The following is a 13722-nucleotide window of genomic DNA, read 5'->3' as shown; positions in this document are numbered from 1 at the left end:
TCCGTAAGACCAACAACCAGGTTCTTCAACAAATTAACTGCCAAGAATAAAGAGATGGAGGGAAGCCTAAAAAGAGTTTAAAAACGCTTTAAAGGCCACCAATCACAATATGGACCTCATTAGGTTCAATCTTGACTCAAAACAAACTGTTAAAAATTTAAAAATTAAAACATCTGAGTCAACTGGAAAGCAGATCCCTTATATTACCTAACAAGGAATTTGCTTTTATGTATGGTATTACTGTAGTGTCCAAAAGGCCCCTTATCTTTAAAGAGATATATACTGCAATATTGACAAATGAAATTATGTATCTGGACATACTTCAAAACAACACATCAGGAATGGAATGAGTTGGGGTTTAGATAAAATGAGATTGAGTTGATAACTGTAAATACATGAGCATTCATTATACTATTATCTACTTCTACATGTGTTAAAAATTCTTCATACTGTTTCTTAAAAAATAGAGAATGATAAAAAACTGCAAGCAACCCTATACAGAATTAAGATTCTATCCAGAAGAGTTCAGTAACAGCTCTCACGATTGCTTAATGCTTAATATGTCCCAAGTATTAAGTTTTACAGACATAATTTAATTCTAAATTAAGTTTTAACCTTCCTAAACTAATTCCTGAAACTGAAATTACTTTTACATGATAACTTTTGGTCAGAATAACAAGACACAAACTCTTATGGGATGATTTCATTCGTGTAAAGTTCAAAAACAGGCAAAACCAGTCTGTGGTATGACAGTTCAGTATTATTTTGGGGTAGATATGAGCTGGGGGGTAAATATTAAATGGAAGGGATATAACAAGTGGAGGGTAAGGTTCTATATCCTCGTCGGGGTAGTGGTAATATGGGTGTGTGTGTGTGTGTGTGTGTGTGTGTGTATGTATGTATGTAAAATTTCAGCAAGCTATACACTTACGATCTGGGTACTTCCCTGTATATAAATTATACTTTAGAAAAAAAAAAGGAAAAATATATTTACCTGAACTATTCCCCCAACAACCAAATCAGCATTAGAAAGGGAAAGGTATAAAACACTTGAGAGCATATACATTTAATTAGCAAGGAGAAGTCATCCTCTCTCCCACCATTACCACCTATTTTGTCTCTCATTACAGATTTTCATCTTCTCTTGTGTAACTCCCTACTTCTATAAACGAAATCATGGTTTTTTAAATACTGACATACTAGGGGGGCCTGGGTGGCTCAGTGGATTAAGCCTCTGCCTTTGGGTCGGGTCATGATCTCGGGGGGCCTGGGATCGAGCCCCAAATCAGGCTCTCTGCTCAGCGGGGAGCCTGCCGCCTGCCTCTCTGTCTACTTGTGATCTCTATCAAATAAATAAAATTTTTTAAATAAATAAATACTGACATACTACACCTAATAGTTTACATTAATTTTTTTTAAAGATTTTTTACCTATTTATTTGACAGACAGAGATCACAAGCAGGCAGAGAGGCAGGCGGAGAGAGGAGGGGAAGCAGGCTCCCTGCTGAGCAGAGAGCCTGATGCGGGGCTCGATCCCAGGACCCTGGGATCATGACCTGAGCTGAAGGCAGAGGCTTTAACCCACTGAGCCACCCAAGCGCCCCTCTCACATTAATTTTTGTAATTATTTTATTTGTAGCTTTTTGAGAATGACTTTTACAAGTGATAAATATTCTACTTACAATTAGGTTCACCAACAGTAACTGAATTTCTGTGGTATTCCTCATATATGGCATTCATAGTAAATGTCGTTAAGTGATATCCTTCTAAGTTCAAAATGTTTCCCACATTATGAATTCAAGAATTAGCAATTTTAGTGACCCTCTCATATCTTCTATTTCATGGTAAAAGTTTAACTATAGTAATTGATCAATTCCAATACACGAGGGGATTTTACTCTAGAAAAATGTTTAGTTCACCTCTTAAGTTTACAAAAGAAGACTAACTTCTTTCCTCCTATACTTTTGAAAATCTATTTTCAATATACAAGTGGCAGCTCAAAAAAGCAAAACACCTGTGTAAGAAGCTATTTACTTCACAAGAATGAGACCTAAAAATCAGAATTTCCCCTATAATTTGGAAATGTTTGGTAAACACCTCAGAATATTCTTAGTTTTAAGAACTTAAATACTAAAGTTTTCATTTTTGCCCAACAGAAACGAGCTCACATTTAAACTTGTATTATTACTTTATTAACTACTCAAAATGAAAACAGTTATCTATTTCTAAATCATGAAGTAAAATATTTATATTTAGCTCCTTTAGTGAACTGCACCCTTACATAAATTGACTCAGGTCAATAAAGAGGACATACAAAGTCAGTGTAAGCCACTACTCATCTCCTACCTTCTTCAGCTGGCATTCCAGCTGAACCAGGCAGATATGGTTCATGAAATAAATTCAAAACTAATCATTGCGACTTCTTTACTTTCATTCTCTGAGGAAAAGCATGACCCACCACTGAATCAGTATAAGTAGAGGCATGCTATCCCAAAAATCAGACAATGTTTAATGTCCTTTTTAATTAACAGAATAATATTATTTATACCAGAAATTCTATATGGAAACCTTATCAATGAAAATTAGTAATGACATTTCAGCTTAGAGGCCACTAACTAGGTATATAACCTCACTCAGGCCCTCATAACCTTCCTGTGGCTCCAGTGTCTCCCCCAGGAAAAGGGAAAGCATTATTTCAGAGACTGCAAAAACATGACACTGTGTGGGCTGCTACTCCCCCTCTGAACAACCACTACTAATAGATCAGAGATGGATTCAGAAATGGCACCTGGGGTGAAATTTATCTGTCACTGCTAGGCAAGTGATCTACGCTTTCTTCCCCTTTGAACATTTGTCTGTGACCCACTTGGAATTAAATACATTTGCACTAAACAGATCAGACATATACACACACACACACACACACACACACACACACACAATATACACAAGCTAATTTAAGGAGTTAGAACCTCAATTATCATCTTTAAATGGACGCTCTTTTTTTAAAAAAAGAGTATGTCACTATTTATTCATTTTTCTATTTCAGATGTAAAACTGTTAGAAATAATCAAGTCTAAACGGATGAAATACTAAATCTTTCTCAATTTGCTAAACATGCACAACAGTGTTATTTAATTTGAACTACATTCTTCACACTGAGGCATACCTGACTGTGTCTGAGGCACATCCTATGACAACAATTTACTGAAAAGCTTCCCAGGAAATCAACTAGGAATGTTTACCGTGTTACTTACCTTAGGGCAGATGCACACCCAGTTACAGAATGATATAGAACTCGTAAAGGTGAGCACCCTGACATGTATTTAGACAATTACATAATTCTGTCAAAGTGTTATTTCTAGCATCTTCATGTAGTTTCTGAATGTCAAACGCCCCCTGTAAGAAAGTTCTTCCTCCTAAGTATTCCATTCCAAATTTCCAATTCCTCCTTCTTTGTCCCTATCAAATTCTCACCCCCTCAACCCAACTCTCAACTGTTAGAAGAACACTCTGATTCAAGTGAAATTATTTTTTGCTTTTTTTTCAAGGGAGAAAGCCAAAATCGGGGAGGGAGAGGGAAATAACAATTGTTTAGTACCATTAAAAAGTGCAAAATCTGTGGAGAAAGGGAGAGTCATTGGTCAAAACAGAAAATAAATGCTTACTATGGGCCAATTAATGTGTTAGGTGAGGGAGATGTAGTAATTAAGGTAAGACTCTCTCCTGGCAGAGATTAAACTGGCCAGGAAAAATAAGTAACTAAAGCAGTATCAGTGAAACAAATAACTTGTGCCATGAAAGTTGGATATAACATAGTCTTAAAAATCAGAAAAGGCCTCAGGGCACCTGCTGGCTCAGTCCTAGAACATGCAACTCTTGATCTCAGGGTTGTGAGTTCAAGCCCCATGTTGGGCATAGAGTCTACTTAAAAAAAAAAAAAATCAGGGAAGGCCTGCTATGCAAAGCTTAGCCAAAAATACACCAACATTTGAGAAATAACATGAAACACTTAGGAACTGCAAAAACTATAGTATACCTGACACAGCTCAGACATCATGAAAAGCTCTGGAAGCCACACTAAGGAACTGGACTTTATTTCAAAATGTTAATAGTGACTGAAGCTGACTTATTTGAAGAGCACAGGTGTACTTTTACAAAAGTTTCTATCAGCCTACTTCACACATTGTTGGAAAGGTGATCAAGAAGGGGAAGGTGTGGGCGCCTGGGTGGCTCAGTGGGTTAAAGCCTCTTCCTTCGGCTCAGGTCACGATCCCAGGGTCTTGAAATCGAGCCCCGCATCGGGCTCTCTGCTTGGCAGGGAGCCTGCTTCCTCCTCTCTCTGCCTGCCTCTCTGCCTACTTGTGATCTCTGTCTGTTAAATAAATAAATAAAATCTTTAAAAAAAAAAAAAAGAAGGGGAAGGTTTGAAGAAATAACAAAAAGGGAGAAATGTCCAGTACATCAGAGACCTTGGGGTATACTTAAGACACTGCAAGTCAGAGCAACAATGTCTCTACAGTAGATGCTCAGTCATATGCATCATCGTGTACTACAGCAAAAAGCAATTATGGAGATGAGGAAGAATCAAAACTCAAACAAACTTAGATTACTATCTTAATGAGAAGTCTAAGCAAGAACTGGATTTTTATAAAATTTAAAGACACAGCTCTCACTGTTTTTTGTCTATGATTTTTAAACAAGGTTGGTTGTTTTTAACTGGGTTCAATTTAAAAGACACTATTCACCTTGTTATACATATATCTAAGCATGAAGTCCAGTAGAAATGATTTCCCTTTACGAAAAGCTCCTGCCACGGATACCACTACTATGTTAAGATCTCGTATGTGCTCCTGTAGCAATATCTGCTCCAAAGCTTCTTCATCGAGCTCAAAGTTATGGTCATCTTCATGAGCAAGAACAATCTGCACTGGACATGGTTTCTTCATAACCTCATCAGAGTTTACTAGGTCATCATCTTCATAATTCTCACCTAGAATTAAAACAAGAGAAAGAGGTTACTTGAATTCCTGCACTACAAACTTCTCCTAAAGCCTCAAAACTAAACAAAATTTCAAATAACTTCCCCCTTATTCCAGATCATCTAAAAATAGTTATAAAAAGTGATGGTCAAGTCATATTGGATTTCTCATTCCCTCTATAACAGGATCAAGAATATTGCTAAGAGGGGCACCTGTGTGGCTCAATGGGTTAAGCCTCTGCCTTCAGCTCAGGTCATGATCTCAGGGTCCTGGGATCAAGCCGCATATGGGGCTCTCTGCTCAGCAGGGAGCCTGCTTCCCCCTCTCTCTCTGCCTACTTGTGATCTCTCTCTCTCTCTCTCTCTGCCAAATAAATAAATAAAATCTTAAAAAAAAAGAATATTGCTAAGATTTCCCACTATATATACAGATAAGCAGCAATACTGAATACAGCCTCTACTATTAAGTCTTAACAGCTAAATGTGAACAGTAGCTATTTCTGGAGCACGCACTATTCCATAAACAACTTCTGCTACTGTATGCACACAGAAAACTGTATCTGTGATCTGTGTAAAAGGAGCTTGGGGGTATTGATTTTACCCGATAACTCAGAACCCAATTTTCCCTGTGGGCACCACCTGGAAATTACTCTAAATTACAAAGATCAGAACAGGAAATGTAAACATTGTTTGCTGTGAAACTTAAATGGCTAAGCTAAGGTCCTAAGAAGTTTCTAAAACTCAAACATCCGGTAAAGATAACAAGTCCCTAATTTAGTAAGAGTAATATAATAGCACACTTCCCTTACTAAAGCAAAGCCCAAGATTAATATTTTAATGGAAAACACAAAAAGAACAGTTAGTGGGGCACAAAGTTATATCCTACAGTTTTAATCGGCTTCTGGGCTCTTTTTTACCAAAGACCACAGCTACCACTTCAAAAATCACATAACTCCCCAAAACAGCTATATAAACTGTTCCTTTGTTTACCTAGGACACTAAAAGAAGGTAACCTTTGCAGAAGAACTTTACTCAATAGTAATGAAGAAATAAATATAAAACATGAAACAGCAGAGACAAGTTCCTCAAGTGTAGGTTTCTGCTCTTTTAAAAACAAAACAAACAAAAACACCTAATAGCTGGTTTCAGAGTCTATACCCCTTGTCTGGTTTTCTTCCCTACCAATGGCCTGATCCCACACTGTAACAACTTACTCCTGGGGACCTCATTTATCACCCTTTCCCACACCAACGTTTTTCAGCAGACTCTCCCCTTGAACCTGTCTACTAAATGCCCCTTTCCAATCTATGGAGACATACAGTATCTATTGTGTTCAATGCAATGACAGTCCCTTCTCTTCCAGGAAACAGTCTACTGAGGAGTGGAACATTATTAGCCAACAATCCAAGAACACCTTATCCAACTAACCACTATTCTTAAAGATTATTTATCTACATTAATGGACTTTTTTTCTCCTTACAGAAAGAAATACCTAGCTTACTTCATTTGCAAAAGCTAAGAGCCTTTACTTCCATGTCACAAGGCCCCTTTCACTGTACAAAGCAAAAGCAGCAACACTATTTCAAAATGTGCTGCAAACAGTGATGATATAAAGAGCAAGCGATTTCAAAGGAGAATCTTTGAAAGTAAAAGCAATCAATATTTAATTAAAGAGGGCACTATCACTTCCAGTTTCAATGGCACACAAATGTAATAGAGCAGTACCTAACTGGCCTCCCTTTTTGCCCCCTCCTCTAATCCAGTCTAAATTCCACAAACTAGCAACTAAATAATACAGGTAAATATGAGTGTGATTAAATTACTCTCCTTAAAATCACTGTTAAAGAGGATTAACAACCAAAATCCTACACATGTCTTATAAAATCCTATACTCACTGCCAAATCTCTCCTGCCTCATTTGGTGCTACTCTCACCTCTGTAAGCTACAAATAGACACGCTAGCCTTTTTTCAGATCCTTATGCTATTAGAGGCTCTTTCTAGACTCATATTTCACTCATGATATTCCTCTGTCTAGAATATTCTTTTCCACATCACTGCCCTAATCAATTCATGCTTATTCTTTAGGTCTCAGTTTAAACATCATTTCCTCAGGAATATCTTTCCTGAGGCTCCTAACCAAGTTTAGTCCTCCTATCCTCCCCCAATCTTTATCCACCCATCATTTGAATATTTATATAAGTACTTATTTATTGTATGTTTTCCCCTCTAGACTATCAATCCTCTGTTCAAAACCTTCAATTAGCTTCCCACTGTAACCAGAGAATAGAGAGAAAAAACAAAACAAACTCTAAGTTCCTTACCATCACCTCCACAGTCCTGTGTGATCTGGCTCCTAGAGTCTAGTCCTCTAGCTGTTCCTTGAACAGGCCAAACCTGTTTCCCACCTTAGAATCTTTGTTTTCTCCTGTCTAGAATGCTCTGTCCCTAGAAATTCAGGGGGCTTAATTTTCCATCATCGATGTCTCAGCTGAAGTATTATCCCCCCTTTTTTTTTTAAGACTTTATTTATTTATTTGACAGAGAGAGAGGTCACAAGCAGGCAGAGAGAGGGGGGAAGCAGGCTCCCCACTGAGCAGAGAGCCCAATGCGGGGCTCGATCCTATGACCCTGAGATCATGACCTGAGCCGAAGGCAGAGGCTTAACCCACTGAGCCACCTAGGCACCCTCAAGTATTATCTCTTAAATGTTGTCTTCCTTGACTACTCAGTCTAAATTAGACCCCTCCACATCACTAACAGGGGGATTTCCCCCCCACAGTCCTTCTCAGTATCTAAATTAACCCTTTTTCATTCATTTACATGTGTACCTTATATCTCTCCCTCCATAAAATATATGTACCACAAAAATAAGGATCCCAAGCACCCTGCTGACCACTCTGTCTCCCAGCACCCAGAACAGTGCTTGGCACCTAGCAGGTGCTTAATAAATACTTCTTGATTGGATGAAATTTACACATTTTACTCAGGAGTTTTATACCTGCCCCTATGTATTTTATGGGCAAATGTGACAATCACATAACTAGTTTGGGAAAATACTTCCGGCAACTCAAAAGTAGTATATTTATTACAAAATTACAATTAGAAGTATGAAGTTCTGCCAAGTAATACACTAATTTAAAAGAAGCTAAAATGAATAAAGTATGCTAAAATATCATCATGACCATATCTGGATTGCAGATTTTGTTAAAAATGAATACTCCTGTTCCTACTATAAAAGCATTAGTCTCTGAAAAATAAAACAGACAAACCACTTGGCAGGAAATTTTTATTAACTTGAAATTTCACCTAGATTAGTTGACTGTAGTTACCATGTAGCCAGTTTTGATTAGCATGGATAAAGATAGGTACCTAAGATATACAGGCAGCAGATGTCTACACATCGTCACCATTTCTAGTCTACAGACTTCTTTTAAGAATATTTTTTTTAAGATTTTTTATTTATTTATTTGACAGACAGAGATCACAAGCAGGCAGAGAGAGAGGAGGAAGCAGGCTCCCTGTCGAGCAGAGAGCCCGATGCAGGACTCGATCCCAGGACCCTGGAATCACGACCCGAGCCGAAAGCAGAGGCTTCAACCCACTGAGCCACCCAGGTTCCCATCTAGTCTACAGACTTCTGAAGTGAAGTGCCACAAACACATTTCAAAGGTATAATGAAGCACAATGACATGGTTCACTAAGTTTACTCCCCCATCATGATTTCTCTACCAAATTTGTACTAACCACAGATAAAGTATACTTCATTCATCACTGATACAAGCAACTGAATAATTGTAACGTACATTTCATTAGACTACTTGTAAACCTTAACATACAGTGATTACCTAAACTGGAAATCTTTTTAAATTTACCATTACTCTGAGATTTTAAACTGAAGTTAAATGTTATGCAGAGAATAGTGATTTTAATTCTATTTCCATTTTTTAGTGTCAAAAAATGACTGAAGGTGACTTCAGACCTCCAATAAATTTTCCTGACTCACTGTTCCAAGTCAGTTCTTCCCCCACTCCAACTCCCAAATGGATCTTTCAATGTCAAAGCTGAAAGATATCTACCTAGAGAAAATCAATTGTTCCTCAAATATTTCCCCATGCCTTAATGCTAAGCATACTTAACCTATATGTCACAAGGCCTACAAAAAGACATTTACCTTAGTAAAAAAGATCAGTAGTTGTCACTGGTTGAGGGGGACGGAGACATGACCAGGTGGAGCATGAGGACTTTTAGGGCAGTTAAACTATTCTCTCTAATGCTATAGACATATGGCATTATACATTTTTCAAAACCCACAGAATATGCAACCCCAATAGTGAAGCCTAATGTAAACTGTGGGCTTTGAGTAATAATGAGGAGCCAATGAAGATTCATAAATTGTAACAAATGTACCACTTTGGTCTGGAGCAGGGAGGCTGTTGATGTGTGGGGACGAGGGAACATGCATACTCTGTATTTTCCACTCAGTTTTGCTGCGAACCTAAAACTGCTCTAAAAAAGGAAATCTACAAAAAAAGACACTTGTCTTTTTGATCGCTCTTTAAACATACTTATCTTAAATCTGCCAAATTCATACATTCAGCATATACTCCAATGGCAAAATTTACACTTCAGGACTGACCTAGATCCATCTGCCAGCTTCCAACATAATTATAAGCTAAGGCAATAAAAAGATGCTACAAATCTGCATTACAATAAAATGTTACTAATGTTAGATATTCCAACCCCAAACTAAACTTGTAGAAAGAGAACCAAGTAAAGGGTAATTCACTTTTCAAATGAAATGAAATGCAATGAAAAGTATATTTTAAGTTATTATTCACATTCCAACTAAAAATGTAAAACAATCTGCATGGGAAGTAGCATGGTTCAATCTACTCACTATTTACAAAAATTAGCAGTTTGACAAAAGCATTTTTGTGTCTGGTACTTGGCCCTCAATATTTATACTCTATAACCAAATAAAAACAGTATCTAAGTATTCAGAAGTTTATTCTAGCACATATTTTTAAAAGCCTTAAAGAGGTTATACCATAGCAAACCTATTTGTAGGAATTTTATAAGAAAATAAAAGATGCTAACAAAGATGAACAAGTCTGTTGAGCAGCATTATTTGTGGCAGTGAAAACTAATGCTGAGGGGGCGGCTGGGTGGCTCAGTGGGTTGAGGCCTCTGCCTTCAGCTCAGGTCATGATTGGGATCGAACCCCGTATCAGGCTCTCTGCTCTGCAGGGAGCCTGCTTCCTCCTCTCTCTCTCTCTCTCTCTCTCTCTCTGCCTGACTCTCTGCCTACCTGTGATCTCTGTGTCAAATAAATAAATAAAACCTTAAAAAAAAAAAAAAAAAAACTAATGTTGAGTGTGTAACTCCACTGGAAATAGACCAAACAGTTCTTTTAAACCACATGGACGTATTACATGGCTTAAAAACACATCCACACATTTAAGATATTAAGGATATTTAAGACATCAGTATAAAGTAAGTGGGAAAAAGGCAGATCACAAACTATTACAACTCACCCCCAATTCTGTTTTGCTTTGTTTTTAAAAAACATTAGGTACCTTACAGAGAAAAAAACAAAAACAAAATAACACTTGGGACTTTCTCTTTCAGTCATTAGGGTAACTGTTGGCCCTCTGCCACAAACTGTAAAACTAAGCAAAATATATGAGACATCTTTTTTCAAGTATGGACAATAATCATAGGAGAGTAATCCTTGATAGAAGAAAACTCACAAGGTGAGCCCCATGATCAATCACCACGCCCATCTCTCACTTAACCCTCCCACTCTTCACCTAGAAGCAATTTCCTAAACATAGCATGGGGAACCACAGCACAATATCTGAGTTCAGGGCTGCTAAAGCAGTTGGAACCTGTTACACACAAAAAAGAGAAAAAGCAGCTATGCAGAGGTACAGCCCAGAAGATTCACAGGTACAGAGGAACACAACACTATGCAAAGCTTACCAGAAAGCTGCTACTACAGGGTTGAAAGACAAACAGAGACACCAAAAATGAACAGTACTGGGATACTTTGGCATTCTGGTCCAGCTGTGATGGAAAGATCTTATGAACACCTCAGGCACCACAAAGGCATAAGAATCTGATGGGGAGGCGGGATACAGAATAGATAAAACACTACGGCCATTAGGTTGATAGTCTCTGAATCTGGGAGATGTATATACACAGGTTTCTTATGTCATTCTCATCATTTCCACACATATTTGAAAATTTCCATAGTAGAAAGTTTCTTTTAAAAAGTAGTAAGGCTAGGGGTGCCTGGGTGGCTCAGTTGGTTAAGTGCCCAACTCTTGCTCAGGTCATGATCTCAGAGTCATGGGACTGAGGCCTGTGCAGGGCTCCAAGTGCAGCAGGGAGTCTGCCTGAGATTCTCTCCCTCTCTCCCTCTGCTCCTCCCCTCTCTCATGAGCACGCACTCTCTCTCTCTCAAATAAATAGATCTTGGGGGGAAAAAAAGGTAAAAAAGGTAGTGAGGCTAGTAAAGGTTTTATTAAGAGATGAAACAGATCCAAATACAAAAGACAGAGACGCAGGTCAGTGCTATTAGAAATACAAAAAAAGTCTCAAAGATTCTGTAACACAGCTTTCTCAACCTTTCTTCTACTTCCTCAGCCCTTTAATGATTGGGAGAGACAAAGGAGTGCCATGGAGATTTTTTTTTTTTAAATGTTTTCAAAAATACACAACGTCAAGCAATTGTAAAGTTCTATGTCTACTCTACCATTCCCATCAACCCAATTCCCCATTAAAAAATTTCATCTTGGGGCACCTGGGTGGCTCAGTGGGTTAAAGCCTCTGCCTTCAGCTCAGGTCATGATCCCAGGGTGCTGGTATCAAGCCCGGAGTCAGGCTCTCTGCTCAGCGGGGAGCCTGCTTCCTCCTCTTTCTCTCTGCCTTCCTCTCTGTCTACTTTGATCTCTCTCTATGAAATAAATAAACAAATAAAAGTCTTTAAAAAAAAAAAAATAAAATTTCATCTAAACACATCAATACTTGCCTCGTAAAATCTGAAAGCAAAAACCCTAAAAAACTCATTATCAATTGGCTAACTAAAAGTAGGTACTCTTTACTAGGGAAAACTGGAAAAAAATGAGATTTAAAATTAAATCCATTAAAAGCCTAAAAAAACAATTTTAGGACCAGATGGCTACACTGGTGCATTCTACCAAACATTTAAGGAAGGAAAAAAAAAAAAATTTAAGGAAGAAACTATACCAATTCTACAAAGACTCTTGGGGGGGGGGTAGTATTTCCCAACACATTTTATGAAGACAGTATGATTACCCTAATACCAAAACCAGACAAAAACATTACAAGAAAAAACTACCAACCAATAGCCCTCATGAACAGAAATAAAATCCTTAATCAAAATCCTGTATTTCAGGGGCGCCTGGGTGGCTCAGTGGGTTAAAGCCTCTGCCTTCGGCTCAGGTCATGATCTCAGGGTCCTGGGATCGAGCCCTGCATCGGGCTCTCTGTTCAGCGGGGAGCCTGCTTCCCTCTCTCTCTCTCTGCCTGCTTCTCTGCCTGCCTGTGATCTCTGTCAAATAAATAAATAAAAATATTAAAAAAAAAAATCCTGTATTTCAGAATACATAAAAAATTCTTAGTTGTTTGATAAGAGCAATTCCATTTTTTTTAAGACTTTATCAGAGACAGAGAGAGAGAACATGCATGCACACACACATGGGGAGCAGCAAAGCGACAAGCAAACTCCCCGCTGACCAGACCCCTGACACAGAGGCCTAAATCCCAGGATCCTGGGATCATGACCTGAGTCCAAGTCAGATGCTTAACCAGCTGAGCCACCCAGGCACCCCCTAGAACAAATTCCACCTTAAAGTGGATGAAAGATTTTAATAAACACTTCAAAGAAGACATATGAATGGTCATTAAGCACATGAAAATATACTCAATACCATTAGATGTTAGGGAAATAAAAATTAATACCACAATCAGATACCACTACACACTAACAGCTAAAATTTACAAGACTGACAAAACAGCTGGTGGGGAGCAAATGGCACTCATATATTTCTGTTAAGAGTACAAAATGATACAATCACTTGGAAAAACGTTTTGGTAATACCTTATAGAAAATTAAACATAGTTTAAATAATCTCTATGCCCAACGTGGGGCCTGAATTCATGACCCCAAGATCAAGAGTCCCATGCTCTACTGACCTAGACAGGAGCCCCAGTTAAACATATATTTACCATACAACCTGCAATCACACACCTAGGTACTTAAAAGAGAAATTAAAACATATGACAACAAAAGACTTGAAAATGAATATTCATAGCAACTTTAATTATAACGGCCATAAACTGAAAAAAAACCCAAAGGTCCATACACTGGAAAATGCATAAATTGAGTTAAACCCATACAATGAACTATTACTTGGAAATGAAAATGAATTACTGAAATACACACTAATACAGATAAATCTAAAAAGCCATAGTGAAAGGAGCCACACATATGAAATTCTAGAAAAAGTAAAACTACAGGGACAGAAAGCTTATCATTGGCTCCCGGGAGCTGAAGACAGGGGAAGAGAACTGACTACTGCTACGAACTCAATGTGTATGTGTCCCCAAATTCGTATACTGAAGCCCTCCCTAATCCTGGATGTGATAGTATTTGGAGGTGGGGCCTGTGGGGTGAAAATATAAGGTCATGAGGGTAGAGCCCTCATGTATGAAA

At 38.1% G+C, this 13722-nt stretch overlaps 1 protein-coding gene across 4 annotated transcripts in view; it reads right to left on the bottom strand.

The window, feature by feature from the left end:
• Nucleotides 1-13722, bottom strand: part of ATL2 (atlastin GTPase 2) — a 58713-nt gene that overhangs the window by 28391 nt on the left and 16600 nt on the right. For 3 of the 4 annotated variants that reach the window (XM_080813831.1, XM_080813834.1, XM_080813832.1), the window contains exon 2: nucleotides 4749-4993. The exons of the other annotated variant lie outside the window; for it this stretch is intronic. In XM_080813831.1, the coding sequence (XP_080669957.1) occupies nucleotides 4749-4993 (245 nt within the window). The remainder of the gene's footprint in view (nucleotides 1-4748; nucleotides 4994-13722) is intronic. 4 annotated transcript variants of the gene reach the window in all.

Source organism: Martes martes, assembly GCF_963455335.1.
Source record: "Martes martes genome assembly, chromosome: 9".
NCBI classification, from domain to species: Eukaryota; Metazoa; Chordata; class Mammalia; order Carnivora; family Mustelidae; genus Martes; species Martes martes.
This window is presented reverse-complemented; position numbering and strand designations above follow the sequence as displayed.